Genomic DNA, 17581 nt, shown 5'->3' with positions numbered 1-17581 from the left:
ATTATTGAAATTAAAGGGAATTTTTAATTTACGAAAATTCTTTTTCTTTTAGCGTATTTTACATTTTTAAAGGTTGTTGTTAAATTATTTATTTACCTATAATAATTGTTGCTTTAGCTTTGCATATTGATTGGGATTTTATTTTGTTATTTGTTTAATTTATATATATAGGTGTTTTCTTCTGTCTATTTTTCTTCATTGTAGGCTCATTATTGTTTATAAAAAGACAGCTGGGTATAAGCGAAAGGTGCGAGATAAAGTAGAACAATTTTAAAGGCTACATTTAAAAAAATTAATAATAATTTTAATTAAAAAAAATTATCTATGGCATTTTAAATTGGTTTACTATATTACTATTATTTTATTTCCTTACTTTAATTGCTTCAATATGTATCTCTAATAATTTTGTTATATATATATTTATATATATTTTTTTTATAGACTACATTTTAATTAATTAATTTAAATTTTTTTTTTCCAGTGTAGATCAATTATCAATTATAAATTTAATTGCATAAATTCATTGCGGTTCTTTTTTTTTCTGTGTATCAAAACAATTATTTCATTATTTATTATTAATACTTAATTCACGCAATATTTTGGAGAAGATAATTTCAACTTAAAGCTAGCATATATATATATGTACTAGTAAGCCAGGCGAACTCCGTTACGCCACTTTCGGCAAATTATCCGTTTAATTGAAGTGTTCTTTGGTAAACAACATTTTTTGTGATGTATTGTGGTTAATGGAATTATCTAGGGACCAAATAGCCTCTGGGATGTTAAAATCACCAAGAACTACTAACTAAGTGGTCCCTATCCGAAAGTCTTTTATAGATTAACTGAATAGCGGAAAGATGGTTTCAATAAATAGGAAGTTCCGACAATGGAGGAAAGATGAAACTGTCTCGTTGGTGGTATTGCCATAAGGGGTTTTTTCAAGGTAAGCTGATTATCCGCCTTACCAATTTCGGACGGTAGTCCGGGCCTGACACCCTGGTAGGGAGCTGGGGCTCTGAGAGGACAACTGTTGAGACCCTCCAGTGGACAAAACGGATATGGGCAACACCGGGGGCACGGTCTCACCCGCGACACCTTCGGATAACGAATATTTTCTAGCACTCTATCTCAGGATTCTTGAAATTTGTCCTGAGGTCGATGGCTATGTCGAGGAAGTGTTAGGAGCCTGCCACGCTGGTTGGGATCCTCTTAGATGCTGCACACCAGTTGATCTTCGTGTGCTCACGCGTTGTCTGAATCGGGCATTTTCCCTTACTACATTTCGTCTCTCCTCGCTTAAGTTCTGTGAACACACTTGTTGCTGGCATGCATGCCTTGTGGAGAGACCGATGTTCAAACGTCGTGCTCTAGGCATTTTGAACTATATGCAAAGTGGTTAATTTAACCTCAAATCCACAAAATTTTCACAGTTCAACTTACCAGCTTAAAGACAAATGCTGGTTTCCAATTGAAATGTTAGGAAACGAATAACTTTTTTTTTTTTGCAAAACCAGGGTAATCGGTGGGGGGGTTCGGGAGTTATGTATATGATATGGGCCTATAGGCAGAGTGGTTAATTTAACCTCAAATCCGCATAATTTACATAGTTCAACTCACCACCTTTTCTGTTGCAATTATTCTTGAAAAATTCCGAAGAAGAGGACACTAAGCTTGCCTCAAATGCTACAAATTCCCAAGGCTCAGATGCACCATTTGTTTTACTAAACCATTCGAAAGTGCCCAATAAGTTAATTAAAATCGGGGACAAAGACAGGCCGGCAATAGCTGAGAATATTTCCACCGCTGGTCTTGATCAAGGACTATAGGCAGAGCGGTTAATTTAACCTCTAATCCACATAATTTATACATTACACTCACCACCTTTTCTGTTGCAATTATTCTTGAAAAAGACGCTGAAATATATGAGGAAGAAGAAGTGGACACTAAGCTTCCCTGAAAAGCACCAAATTCCCAAGGCTCAGATGCACAATTTGTATTAGTAAGCCATTCGAAAGTGCCCAATATTAAATTTATTAAAATCGGGGACGAAGACAGTCCGGCAATAGCTGAGAATGAATAACTTATTTTTTTACTGATTCTTCACAATTTCACAAAATTAGTTTTGTTTTGTTTCATAAAATAAACTGAGTAGAGAATTACGGCATGCTATGTATCAGTGATGGCCTTTATGCAAAAATGACTTTCCCGATTTTCTGTTGCAATTTTTCCTGAATTTTCTTTACTGCTTATATAACGAATTCCAAGACCTTTCCAACGAATGCAAAACCGTGGAAATCGGTTCATGCGTCGTGTTCCCTGAATGTTGCACCGCACATTCAGCTGATCCACCATCGACGAAATGAAATATATTTGCAGAAATTGATGCGGTTCCTCTGTTGTTGGCACCAATGAACCATGCAAATGATATATTTGTCCTTGTATCTGTAATTGCAAACAATCATTTGTTGAAGAATCGTGTGATGGTGTAGTCCGTAGAGTATATGTTGTTATTATGTTACAATTCTTTGTGTTTTGTGTAAGTGATTGTAACTTTTACCTTGCAAGTCGGCATGAAGCCGCCTTCTCGGATGATATTAGCTGCAAAGGAAGTCATGCGAAAGCAGTTATTGTATTCAAGGATGTGTTGAAGAAAATGGCTGGAATCTGGATCACTTCCATCAAACAATGCTTTTATTGGCTGTGGTGGTGTAAGTAATGGATCCAGTTTGACTTTTCCACTTGCGCAGCACAATCCAGCAGTTTCTCTTTTAAACTTTAACGCATTGCAATATCGGCATATAATCGTCATAGGTCCAATATCTAATTTTCTATCTCTGTAGTTCTTAGAGGGATCATATTGAAATGCCAAGCGATTGTATAATGCCAATGATCTTCGTGTGCTCACGCGTCGTCTTAATCGGTCATATTCTCTTCTTGCATTTCGTCTTTCCTCGCTTAAGTTCTGTGAATACCCTTGTTGCTGGATTGCATGCCTTCTGCGGAGAACGATGTTCACACGTCGTGCTCTAGGCATTTTGGAACATAGGCAGAGCGGTTAATTTAACCTCTAATCCACATAATTTACACAGTTCAACTTACCACCCTAAATACAAATGCTGATATGAAACGAATAACTTATTTTACTCCAAATGAAACACAATTTCGATTTGTCATAAAATCAACTGAGTAACGAATTATGGCATGCTATGTGGGAGTGTTGGCGCTTTATGCAAAAATGATTTTCCCGCTTTCTGTTGCAATTTTTCCTGAATTTTCTTTACTGCATAAAATCACAAATTCCGAGACCTTTCCAACGAATGCAAAACCGTGGAAATCGGTTCGTGCGTTCTGGAGGTAATTGATCCCCGCAGAAAACTCGACTTATTTTTATATAATAGATATATATTTTTTTGTTTAAGGCATTACTCACACGTTTACTTTTCCATCGTTGAAAGGCCTTCCAGCGGGGGATGATCATAAGGCTTAAGGGGGGCAAAAGCTTTTAAAAATTGAACTTAACTTCTCATATGTAATATTTTTTTTTTAATTACTAAAACTTTAAGTTAGCGTAAGAATGGAAAAAAATTTCTATCGAATTTAATTCGGCATTTTAATTTAATTTAATTGTAGGTCATTTCTACGTCGCAACACTCTCTTTACTTTTTATGCATTTGCCGAGCAAAAGAGAACAAAAGAAAATCAAATGCAAAACAAGCTTAGAAAAACAACAACCATTTTTTTACAACAAAACCCTTTTCCTAAAACGCGTGGTGCGATCGCTGCCTCCGCCTTATCATTCCTCTGCTCTGCCTCTGCCGACGTCGCTGGACCAAGCGCTACCGCTGCCCTGTGCTTTTTGCTGCTGGGTACAGGTGCGGATTTAGGGGCTGGCCAGGTGCGGATTTCGGGTTGAATTTTCCTCAAGCCGGGATCCAAATGGACGGTTTTCCTCACTTTAGATTTTTCCAATGTAGTTCTCTCTATTTCCCGTAGTCGGGAGGGTTTTTCAGCTTCCAAAGGCAACACTAATATGAAATAAATTTGGCGTTAGAAAACGCAATTTAATTCTGCCGTTTAAAAAAAACACATACCTTTCAAAAAAGGCTGCAAAGATTATTTGCAGTTTTCCTGGCGAACGGTCCAGGGAGTTTTCTTTGGCCAACTCGAAGTTGAAGCCAAGAAGAAAATTTTTCTCCCGAAAACTTAAATCACTTTTTTTTTCCAACCGTTGGCACAATTTATTAAATAAAGCGCTTGGGCGCAATTTATTTACGCGCTTGGGTGCAATAATAATTGTTTAAAAAAAATGTGCGCAAACGGATTTAACCTGAATTTTTATTTTTTCACTGCACAAAACACAAGATCGATGTCTGCGAAGTTTTATTATATTGGCCGGAAAAGATCGAATAAAGCCGCGTGGGTGGTTTATATAGATAAGCTCAGAAAGCTTTATCTGGACCAAAGTTGGCTGCGCTTATCAATGCACCTGCATTAAGAGAGCAAGCTTAAGATAAGCCATTTTTTTGTCAGCGATGCCAGATTTTAATATAGCTATTTTTTTTTTTTTTATAATTCAGCTATTATAAAAAAACTTTTGAAGCTTTTAAATATTCGTTTTTAAAAATTCGAACTCCTGGCCGTTACAATGTATAAACCTACGATACCATCCACAGACTCCTAAGAAACCTCGAAGTTGCTTTAGGTTATTGGGACTGGGCCAGTTTATGATACACGATATTTTCGACGGATCGGTTGAAATACCTCCGATTCCAATAATATATCCTAAGTAATTAATTCGAGTTACGCAGAAATTGCTTTTGTCGATATTCAGAGTTAAATTTGCTTTCCTGAACTGTTCCGCAATACGAACGAGGATGGCTAAATGCTCAGAAAAGTTTTCGGAGACTATACACATGTCGTCCAAATAACCAAAAACACAATTTCGTAAATCTGCAGGAATAAGAGAATCCATTAGCCTACACATTGTCGACGGGGCATTGCAAAGACCAAATGGCATAACCGTAAACTGGTATAGTGGTCTGCCAGGAACGGTAAAGGCAGTTAACGGTTTAGCTTCTTGTGTTAACGCGATTTGCCAATAAGCGTCCTTTAGGTCTAATTTGGATATTATATTCGCTTTTGGGAGTCGAGCAAAAATTCCTTCAATACTCTGTAAAGGATAAGCATCCTTTTTAGTGACACAGTTTAATCTGCGTGCGTCCAGACAGAGTCGAACTTTGTTGGGCTTCACAACCAATCTCATGGGCGAACTCCAGTCACTTTCTGCGGGTTCTATAACTCCTAAACTTAACATACGATCTACTTCATCGAACATTAACTTTTCTACCGCGGGGCTTACGGGATAATATCGTTGTTTTACAGCTTTAGCTTCCCCAATATCTATGTTTGATTCAAAAGCTTGTTCTTGAACATTTATTTATTATTATTAGGAGGTGACATTAATTTATACTTCATTAATCAGTTCAGTTCAGTTCAGCTATTTTTACAAGAGTTAATTACAAAAGTGCAATTACAAGAGTGCAATTACAAGAGTGGCCAGAGCCAAGATAAACATCTAATCATAAAAAAAGCCTCTCCAGCGGAGCCAGAGAGATCAGCTGCATTCGCTCGCAAATGTGCCTAAACGTAAGATAAGCTGGGTTGTGTCTTGGCTGTTTAATCCAATTGGGCTTGACCCAATATCCCGGCCCCATTGAAAGTCTGAAGCCAACTTTCAAGAGACAGGCAGCAGAGCGAGTTTATGTGTGGGGCGTCGGTAGACTCCCTTAGCGGTGCGCACGTCAGCGACGCGCACGCGTTGATCCTTGCCTGGTATGGCTGCTTCGATGCGCCCCAACAGCCAGCGTTGCGGCGGCAGGTTGTCTTCGTGTATGAGAACCATGTCTCCCACGGAGAGATTCGGGGATGCCTGGGTCCAGTTGGTCCGCATTTGAAGCTCGTTGATGTACTCGTGCGACCAGCGACGCCAAAGATATTGCTTGATCGCGCTGACTCTTTGCCAGCGCTCCAGGTGGTCCACCTTTGAATCCTCGACTGAAGGCTCAGGGAGTGATCGCAGGGAATCACCCACAAGGAAGTGACCTGGTGTGAGGGCAGCCAGATCGTTCGGGTCCGTCGATAGTGGTGAAAGAGGCCGAGAGTTGAGTATAGACTCCACTTCAGTGACGGTGGTAAGCTCTTCGAACGTCAGACGAGTGTTGGCCAGCGTGCGGTTCAGCAGTCCCTTGACGCTCTTGACGGCTGCTTCCCATAAGCCACCAAAGTGGGGTGCCCTGGGAGGTATAAAATGAAAACTTATAAATTCATTTCGACAAAAATTCGAGATAATGCGAGTTGTTTCATCTTTAAACAGAAACACCTTTAGTGCTTCTAACTTGTTGTTGGCTCCGACGAAGTTTGTAGCGTTGTCGCAAAATATGTCAGAGGGCAATCCGCGCCTTGCTATTAGGCGTTTCAGTGCGGCAATGAATGCGTCAGTTGACAGGTCTGACACTACTTCGACGTGTACTGCCTGGAGGAAAGATGAAACTGTCTCGTTGGTGGTATTGCCATAAGGGGTTTTTTCAAGGTAAGCTGATTATCCGCCTTACCAATTTCGGACGGTAGTCCGGGCCTGACACCCTGGTAGGGAGCTGGGGCTCTGAGAGGACAACTGTTGAGACCCTCCAGTGGACAAAACGGATATGGGCAACACCGGGGGCACGGTCTCACCCGCGACACCTTCGGATAACGAATATTTTCTAGCACTCTATCTCAGGATTCTTGAAATTTGTCCTGAGGTCGATGGCTATGTCGAGGAAGTGTTAGGAGCCTGCCACGCTGGTTGGGATCCTCTTAGATGCTGCACACCAGTTGATCTTCGTGTGCTCACGCGTTGTCTGAATCGGGCATTTTCCCTTACTACATTTCGTCTCTCCTCGCTTAAGTTCTGTGAACACACTTGTTGCTGGCATGCATGCCTTGTGAGGAGACCGATGTTCAAACGTCGTGCTCTAGGCATTTTGAACTATATGCAAAGTGGTTAATTTAACCTCAAATCCACAAAATTTTCACAGGTCAACTTACCAGCTTAAAGACAAATGCTGGTTTCCAATTGAAATGTTAGGAAACGAATAACTTTTTTTTTTTTGCAAAACCATGGAAATCGGTTGGTGGGTTCTGGAGTTATGTATATGATATGGGCCTATAGGCAGAGTGGTTAATTTAACCTCAAATCCGCATAATTTACATAGTTCAACTCACCACCTTTTCTGTTGCAATTATTCTTGAAAAATTCCGAAGAAGAGGACACTAAGCTTGCCTCAAATGCTACAAATTCCCAAGGCTCAGATGCACCATTTGTTTTACTAAACCATTCGAAAGTGCCCAATAAGTTAATTAAAATCGGGGACAAAGACAGGCCGGCAATAGCTGAGAATATTTCCACCGCTGGTCTTGATCAAGGACTATAGGCAGAGCGGTTAATTTAACCTCTAATCCACATAATTTATACATTACACTCACCACCTTTTCTGTTGCAATTATTCTTGAAAAAGACGCTGAAATATATGAGGAAGAAGAAGTGGACACTAAGCTTCCCTGAAAAGCACCAAATTCCCAAGGCTCAGATGCACAATTTGTATTAGTAAGCCATTCGAAAGTGCCCAATATTAAATTTATTAAAATCGGGGACGAAGACAGTCCGGCAATAGCTGAGAATGAATAACTTATTTTTTTACTGATTCTTCACAATTTCACAAAATTAGTTTTGTTTTGTTTCATAAAATAAACTGAGTAGAGAATTACGGCATGCTATGTATCAGTGATGGCCTTTATGCAAAAATGACTTTCCCGATTTTCTGTTGCAATTTTTCCTGAATTTTCTTTACTGCTTATATAACGAATTCCAAGACCTTTCCAACGAATGCAAAACCGTGGAAATCGGTTCATACGTCGTGTTCCCTGAATGTTGCACCGCACATTCAGCTGATCCACCATCGACGAAATGAAATATATTTGCAGAAATTGATGCGGTTCCTCTGTTGTTGGCACCAATGAACCATGCAAATGATATATTTGTCCCTGTATCTGTAATTGCAAACAATCATTTGTTGAAGAATCGTGTGATGGTGTAGTCCGTAGAGTATATGTTGTTATTATGTTACAATTCTTTGTGTTTTGTGTAAGTGATTGTAACTTTTACCTTGCAAGTCGGCATGAAGCCGCCTTCTCGGATGATATTAGCTGCAAAGGAAGTCATGCGAAAGCAGTTATTGTATTCAAGGATGTGTTGAAGAAAATGGCTGGAATCTGGATCACTTCCATCAAACAATGCTTTTATTGGCTGTGGTGGTGTAAGTAATGGATCCAGTTTGACTTTTCCACTTGCGCAGCACAATCCAGCAGTTTCTCTTTTAAACTTTAACGCATTGCAATATCGGCATATAATCGTCATAGGTCCANTATCTAATTTTCTATCATCTCTGTAGTTCTTAGAGGGATCATATTGAAATGCCAAGCGATTGTATAATGCCAATGATATTCATGTGCTCACGCGTCGTCTTAATCGGTCATATTCTCTTCTTGCATTTCGTCTTTCCTCGCTTAAGTTCTGTGAATACCCTTGTTGCTGGATTGCATGCCTTCTGCGGAGAACGATGTTCACACGTCGTGCTCTAGGCATTTTGGAACATAGGCAGAGCGGTTAATTTAACCTCTAATCCACATAATTTACACAGTTCAACTTACCACCCTAAATACAAATGCTGATATGAAACGAATAACTTATTTTACTCCAAATGAAACACAATTTCGATTTGTCATAAAATCAACTGAGTAACGAATTATGGCATGCTATGTGGGAGTGTTGGCGCTTTATGCAAAAATGATTTTCCCGCTTTCTGTTGCAATTTTTCCTGAATTTTCTTTACTGCATAAAATCACAAATTCCGAGACCTTTCCAACGAATGCAAAACCGTCGAAATCGGTTCGTGCGTTCTGGAGTTAATTGATCCCCGCAGAAAACTCGACTTATTTTTATACCCTTGCAGGGTATTATAATTTCAGTCAGAAGTTTGCAACGCAGTGAAGAAGACGTTTCCGACCCTATAAAGTATATATATTCTTGATCAGCATCAACAGCCGAGTCGATCTAGCCATGTCCGTCTGTCCGTCTGTCCGTCTGTCCGTCTGTCCGTCTGTCCGTCTGTCCGTCCGTCCGCCCGTCCGTCCGTCCGTCCGTCTGTCCGTTTCTACGCAAACTAGTCCCTCAGTTTTAAAGCTATCTGAATGAAACTTTGCATAAAGTCTTCTATATACTCTCACTGCTATATATGTCGGAACGGGCCGGATCGGACGACTGTATCATATAGCTCCCATACAAATGTTCGATAAATTTTTAGAAAAAAAATTATAACTTGGCTTTTTGAGATATAGCCATTTTATATTATTCCAGAATTTTGGTAAAAATTTTATGAAAATCGGACGACTATATCTTATAGCTGCCATAGGAACGATCGGAAAATGAATAGGAAAAAAATTATAACTTCGTTGTTTTTCAACATATTCTTATCTACTTTTAGAAATGAGCTTCTTTTAATATTTCAGAATTTTGTTAAAAATTTTATGAAAATCGGAGAACTACATCATATAGCTGCCATATAAACGATCGGTAAATGTGGAGAAAATGTAAAGCTGGGAATGTAAAACTGTAACTGTCAAACTGTAAACATAATAAGTATAGGTAAAATGTAATGAAACTCTGTTTTGTGAGTGTGTTCAGCATTTAAATTTAAAATATATACACATCAAAACCAATCTGCAAGGGTATACAAACTTCGGTGTGCCGAAGTTAGCTTCCTTTCTTGCTATATAATAGATATCCATTTTTTTTGTTTAAGGCATTACTCACACGTTTACTTTTCCATCGTTGAAAGGCCTTCCAGCGGGGGATGATCATAAGGCTTAAGGGGGGCAAAAGCTTTTAAAAATTGAATTTAACTTCAGTAGTAGGATATCCTCAGAAGCGGGCCAGCTTTGATCTTTAATCGTTAATTAGGGTCATTAATTAAATAGATAGGGGTGATCTGACCCCTGTCACCTTAAAAGGGTAGGGTAATAAAAATTGATTAGGGTGTGATTGAATGGATTGAGGACACGTGAGAAACGTGTGCGGAAGCGGTACCGCCCCGAAGACGCAGTCGATACGGGAGCGAGGGGGCGAGGGAGCGATAACGCACACGATACGCCTTCGAGTGCGTATGCGAGGGAGCGATATCGTTCAACCCGCGCGCGAGCGGGTGCGTTACCGCCTCGAAGACGCACTCGAAACGGCTTCGAGAGGGAGCGATAACGTTCGATCCGCGCGGGAGCGGGAACGATACCGCCTCGAAGGCGCACACGAAACGGCTTCGAGAGGGAGCGATAACGTTCGATCCGCGCGGGAGCGGGTACGTTACCGCCCCGATGGCGCACTCGAAACGGCTTCGAGAGGGAGCGATAGCGTTCGACCCGCACGCATTCGTTTCCCACAATCAAATCCCACACCAAAAGGGGATGGAGGGTGAAAAGGTCAGTGCGATCCTTAAAGGGATGAAGATGACACCGGGTACACCTGCAAACGCACAATGCAATGAAGAGGGAGGGATGAAAAGGTCAGTCGAGATTTTTGCTCGTGATACATATGGAGACTTGTGTGTACACGAAAGGACAAGCTGGTCAGCGATCAACCATTTCATAAAGAGAGGGGAGGGCGCTCATAGACAGGTAAAATAATGTATGCGACCGGGACTCAAGGGATGAGGTTTAAACCCATGCCACATACCCTTTCGGAGTCAAAGAGTCATAAAAAAAAAGGTTGTTTACGATGTTGACTAATTGAAGACTTCTCAAGAAGGTTATAGCTCATTTATTAATGGGTGGGTGAAGGGAACATGCATTGATATACAACCCGTTTAAAAAACTAATTTCAAAACAAAGAAAAGGAAGGGAAAAGTCAACGAAGGCTGGCGCCGAACGCCGTCCACTTTAGAGGCAATCTCATTTGCTTAATGTGATAAACAAAGGACCATGGCTTCGTATACCACCAGTTCTCAAAAGTCATTTCAAATTGATAAAAAGTCACCGAGACCAACATATTTTCTGCAATTAACTGGCGAGACGTCTCTCATTTATTTTCAATTAAGGGTGAAAAGGATTCGTCCTCTCACCCCTTTATTATAGGTAAATTTCCCATACCTGAAAATGAAAAAACTGAAAAGAATAACCATTTTCCCATTTCCCAATGAAAAGTATTGAATATAGTTTATTTTTTCTGAATATTGTATAATTTTATTTTCTCAATAACTAAATCGATGTTCTAAATTACAATACGAATTTATAATTTTTAAACATTTGGTTGAGCGTACAGTAAAGAAATGACATGCGCATGTATCAACCCCATGGTTGACATCATTTTTAGCCCAGCAACATGATGAGAAGTGTTGTCCGTGTTCATTAGAAACCAGTGGAGTATCGGCCATCCTTCTATTGAAATATTTTATTGAATCTTCCAGATATTTCTTGTGCTCGCCGAAAATTTTATTGTCTTTGTTCCAATATTTCAAGAAATTGTTTATTCTGCATATAAGTTCATAGATCCCCATTTTGGATACATTTTTCATTTCACTTTTGTTTATAAACATTTTATAGTATTTTTTATTTAATTATTTTGTTGAATTTATTTTTTTATGTTTTGTTCCGTAGACGTCCACTTCCAACGATTTCCAGAAATTGATTGAAGAAATGTTATTCAATTTTTATACAATACGTTGAACCAATCCAGTTAGTGGTGTGTATTCGACTAACCGATCATGAATGAGAAGGCAATATACCTTCGTATTCATCTCACTCGCTTTAGTTAGTTCTGTTGAAATTTTTATATCAATGGGTCCTGATGTTACACTCTCATTTTGATATGAGAGATCGACAACTACAATGGGAGCCCTGCTCATAAATTCCGTTGGAGATAGAAGTGGATGGGACTCTCTATTGTAATAGCTCTCTTGAAATCTGGCATACATATCATACAAGACAGCGAAACGATTTTCATTGTATTTAATATTCAAATCCTCATAAGGGTACACATCGGAATTAAGATATACCTTTGCATTTCTCAAATTGTTTGAAATTAGTTCTCCATTTAAGGTGAATGCAATAATAGCAAATCGTGGTCTCTCTCTATTTGCAGCCAGCTTAACATTCCATACATGATGCGTTCCCTGTACCAATGTTGGATTTATATAACAATCCCAGCTGCGAAATGAAAGTGGAAGACTAGCTCCACTTTTCACTATATTATACATTTTAATTTTTGTACTATCGCTTGGAACAATATGGGGTACTTTCCAACTAATACTGTGTATAGCAATATTATGTGTTTTCCCATCCACAGTTTTATGATACATTTCATCTGTATTTTTAGCTAGTAGGAGGATTATTTCATGTTTACAATTTAACATGACTCTCCTAAAATCCTCTGTAAAACCCAACAGCATCCGAAGCGGAACAGAAAAGGAGAAATGACCCCCAGATCTGATATCATCTCCTCCGCTCCATCCAGCATTGCGATAAAGATGTTTTTCCTCATGACTGATGGATAGAAAGTTCTTGAGGGTTGATGTAATACCAGTGAACCGTGTCCTATCAAGCTCAGTTCCATTTAGTTCGTATCTTATTTCATCCAAAAAATAAGCCATGCAATTATTTTTAAGTAGACCATCAACACCATTTGTACTGCTTGTTCCTGTATTTGCATCAATAATTTTGCTAAGTGTGCCTTCAAAGTGGAGAAAGCTTTCACATGGCAACAGATTGATGTCAGAGTTCTGTACACAGATCCGGACTTCATCATTTGTTTTGAAGTTTTGTTGATATGGATGATGCGTATGGTACTCCTTTTTAATGATACTTTGATCATTGATAGGCTTTTCTTGAACATGAAAAATTTCATTCATTTGAAAACTAGTTATAAAACTTTATTTAATATTAAATCCAAGTGATTTTAAAATCAATTTATTTTTTAATGATAGAGCAGCTCGTTTATGTGAAGCTCCTTGAGATGATGTTGATGTTTTCACTTCAGCTTTCGACTTAGTAATGTTGATAGGGGCGCGAGGAATGGGCTTTTTATTATAGATGATCATTCTGCTGCTCGCAAGTGTAAACGAATTGATACAGTTTCTCCTCGCAGATTAATTAAATCTCCGTTCTGATCAGTTACCCGTACTTCAAGCGTGCTTATTTCTCTACAGTTGACAGGTAAATAAATTAAGTTTCGTGGGGTAATGTTCATTTTATAGCCAGGGGGTACATTAATCCCAAATTCGTGAAGCACATGATTTGGTTTATTTCCAACATACGATCCGCTAATAATATTACATTGCAATCTAATGGAATTTACTTTTAAAATATTTATTGGATTATCCGAGTTGTGAATTTCATCATTATGAGGCCTTAATTTCCGTTTATTGAATCCAAATAGCTGACCAATCGATCGTTCATGATTAAAATATATAGTTTCATTTTTTGTTAGAACTTGAACTTGAAATGTATTATTATTACATTCAATTTTAACGCTCTCATGAAGTTGATGTTCTTTAAGATTATTAAAAATATATTTTATAATGTCATCAAATTCATATGAACCCTCCGGTATTTCTATTACTTTATCACCAATATGAAATAGATTATTCCTCTTATCAACATTCGGAATAGAATTGAATGTATAAAAATCAATGAGAGCACATTCATAATTACGTTTTAATTCAATTTGTGGAAAAAAGTTTTCGCTTATAATTGATGTATTTCCAGTTAAGGCAATTGTTAGCGATGTAGACATTATGACGCTTGTTTCTGAACTGTCTTATTTATCATCATTTTGATAGAGATATATGATTTTTAAATATTATAGAATAATAAATTGATCAAAGCCTTTTCTATATCGACCAGTATTTATTTCATCATCCTTTGAAATTATGAGAAAGCCATATTTATCCATCCAACACTCTCGTGCAATTTTCATAAAAGTCTCATAATTCATGTCAGTAACAACATGGTCTCGATAAATGTTTCGTAAGTTCAATTCATCCTGCTTAAACATTATAATAAAATTTGCATTATCACGTATCAAATGTTTTGGTATATGTGTATAAGTTTGTGATAAGTAGAATGAATCAATATTTCTATGACGTCCCATGCAAAAATAGTTCCGAATGTTTTCTTGCTTTTCACAAGCGACGTCATCAAAGATAAATATTGAATTACTTTTAGCTTCCTGTGGCGACAAAACTATTTCATTATCCGAAAATGTGTAATATCCCATTCCTTGTATTGGTTTTATTAGTTTTTCCAAGTATTGATATTTCGGTTGGTATAAGCTTTTTGAAAACACATAAATATTTTGGAATTTAAGACCGTTTGGATCCTCGAGTAAGCTTATCATCACGTTAGTTTTTCCACAATTGGATGGACCGATAACCAAAGCTCTAATCGAATTCGGCAACAAAGTACTATGGCGTGGAGCTCTGTTCTCTCCATGTCCTCCACATTCAATGTTTCTAACTATGATGCTTTTATTTTGTCTTAATAAACGCATGTTATTGAGATATGTACTTCATTCAATGACAAACTTTATATATAATTAAGGTTGTTATAAAATGGGTAAACATTTTTATAATATAAACAGTCATAAAACAAATGTCAAACAGGGTGCAGGTCTCGTAAATAATATAATTAATGCTCTTCCCTTTGAGGCCCATCTACCTGGTTATAATTTCTGTGGTCCTGGTACAAAGCTAGATAAAAGATTAGCTCGTGGGGATCGAGGTATCAATGGATTAGACGAAGCCTGCAGAATTCACGATATAGAATATTCAAATAGTAAAGACCTGGGTGATAGACATAAAGCAGACTCTGTTTTAATTGATAGGGCTTGGGAACGTGTAAAAGCGAAAGATAGTAGTCTTGGTGAGAAAGCTGCTGCGTATTTTGTGACAAACATGATAAAGGCTAAGAAAAAGTTTGGGATGGGAACAAAGCCAGTAAAAAAAGGGTCGTAAAAAAATCACTTGCTTCAATAATAAACCATGCTACCAAGGAATTGAAAAAGAAAAAGCCGCTAGACATATTGAATGCTATTAAAGTAGCACGCAAAGCAGTATCAAGCACAATTGGATGTAGGAAAAATGTAATTGTACCAAGGGTAATCAATGTACCCAAAATGGGTGGCTTCTTACCACTTGTTCCAATTTTAACAGCTCTAAGTGCTGTAGGAAGTTTGGCTTCAGGAAGTGCAGCAATTGCAAAGACTATTAATAATGCAAGACTAGCAAAAGCACAGCTGCAAGAAAACGAGAGGCATAATAGAAAGATGGAATCAGTTGCGTTGGGTGAGGGCCTATATTTACAGCCATATAGGAAAGGATATGGGATTTCATTTACAAAAAATAAACAAAAACGAAAACGTATTCAAAAAAACTACTAAGTGAGCTACCCAAAAGGGCATTATCCAACTTTGATATAATGAGGTTCGGCTTTAAATATATTCCACATTTTCGTGGAGTATACATGAAGGATGAATTACCGAAATTCCCAAATCTTCATGAGTGTGGAGTAATTAATTTAGCAGACTCTTCATCAATTGGAACGCATTGGGTGGCTTATTTTAAAAAAGGAAAAGATTCATATTATTTCGACAGTTTTGGAAATTTACAACCACCTTTGGAAGTAGTTTTATATTTGGGAAAAATCTCATGTTTAATTATCAGCGGGTACAAAAATTTGGAACCGTCAACTGTGGACACTTATCTCTAAAATTCTTGCTAGACTGCTCTTCGTCTCGCTAATGATGCTTTGGTGTATCGCTACCTCCATTTTTTATTGCCCTACGCTGAACAGGTACTGGCAAATCTATCCCTTTTTAACCAATCACACACACACACACACACACAAAACTGTGGTCCTTGGTTGGGTATAAATTCGGCCAGATCCTGAAGGAAAATATCATTCAGTGACTACCAGCAACAGCATCAGCATCGACAACGGCATCAGCATCGACATCGGCACAGCATCAGCACCACCAGCTCCAACACCACCAGCACCACCAGCTTCAGCACCATCAGCTCCAGCACCACCAGCACCACCAGCTCCAGCACCATCAGCTCCAGCACCACCAGCTCCAGCACCACCAGCTCCAGCACCACCAGCTCCAGCACCACCACCAGCACCACCACCACCAGCTCCAACACCACCACCACCACCATCACCACCACCAGCACCACCAGCACCACCACCACCAGCTCCACCACAAGCATGATGAATAACAATGAGAACAATGATATCATCAACAACCAAATCGGTTGGTTTAATATAATTAAGGACATAGAGATTGAAAAGTTTAAAAATAGAACGTATTTGTTAATGAAATATGAGGATGGGAACGCAGATGTGTTTCCAAAATTGTAAACATTAAATAAATAAAAGAATAAAAAAATATTAGAAGTAAATAAAATCATTTTTTATTTGGGGAAGGGGAATCATTTTTTTTCCAGCATTTTCTTTTCAGCTTAAAAAGTTAAAAAAAAAAAAAATAAATAAAAAAAAAATATTGAGAAGTAAATTAAATCTTTTTTTATTTGCGGTATGGGAATCATTTTTTTTTTTTCAGCAATTTCTTTTCAGCTTAAAAAGTTAAAAAATAAAAAATAAATATTATTAAATAAATTAAAACATTTTTATTTGGGGTATGGGAATCATTTTTTCCAGCATTTTCTTTTCAGCTTAAAAAGTTAAAAAATAAAAAATAAATATTATTAAATAAATAAATAAATATTATGAGAAGAAAATAAAAATAAATATTGTTAAATAAATGATAATAATAATAAAAATAAATAAATATTTCATTAAATAAAATAAAATAAATTTTTATAAATTTGATATTGGGAATTTGGTTTTCAATTTCAGCTTTCTTTTTTCAGAATGCAAAAAAACATATTAGCAGGTCTAATTATCTGATCAGGTACCAGGTCTGTTTATCTGATCAGCTACCAGGTCTGATTATCTGATCAGCTACCAGGTCTGTTTATCTGATCAGCTACCAGGTCTGATTATCTGATCAGCTACCAGGTCTGATTATCTGATCAGGTACCAGGTCTGTTTATCTGATCAGCTACCAGGTCTGATTATCTGATCAGCTGATAGGTCTAATAAGGTTTTATGATTTCGCTATAAATGATATCGAAACATGATTTATACATCAGTTCATATTTCAACTGCGAAGACGTAATATCCACTTCACTTCATAAACTTTTAATTTTCATTATTTATGATGATAAATGAAAATATTTTAAGTCAATTGACAAAAAGTCGAAATGCTCTTAAGAAAAAATTTTCAGAATTAAAACAATATCAATCTCTAAATACTATGGGTTTGGAAGAAGCATTTAAACCTATAACTGACCCATTACATGAACTTGTTAATAATAATAATAATAAAAAATTACAACATATATTTCCAAAGGATTTTTCAAATGATAATACAGAAATA

The 17581-nt window shown here is 37.6% G+C and overlaps 1 protein-coding gene across 1 annotated transcript; it reads right to left on the bottom strand.

The window, feature by feature from the left end:
* Positions 1-5734: 5734 nt before the first annotated feature.
* Positions 5735-16349, bottom strand: LOC138929402 (uncharacterized). The gene is made up of 2 exons (XM_070288836.1): positions 16282-16349; positions 5735-6293 (listed from the first exon to the last, which is right to left on the bottom strand). Exons 1-2 carry the CDS (start codon positions 16347-16349, stop codon positions 5735-5737), a joined length of 627 nt encoding a protein of 208 aa, XP_070144937.1.
* Positions 16350-17581: the final 1232 nt, after the last annotated feature.

Source organism: Drosophila kikkawai, unplaced genomic scaffold, assembly GCF_030179895.1.
Source record: "Drosophila kikkawai strain 14028-0561.14 unplaced genomic scaffold, DkikHiC1v2 scaffold_185, whole genome shotgun sequence".
NCBI classification, from domain to species: domain Eukaryota; kingdom Metazoa; phylum Arthropoda; class Insecta; order Diptera; family Drosophilidae; genus Drosophila; species Drosophila kikkawai.
Note: the sequence above shows the minus strand (reverse complement) of the source record. Positions and strands in the feature narration are given on the sequence as shown.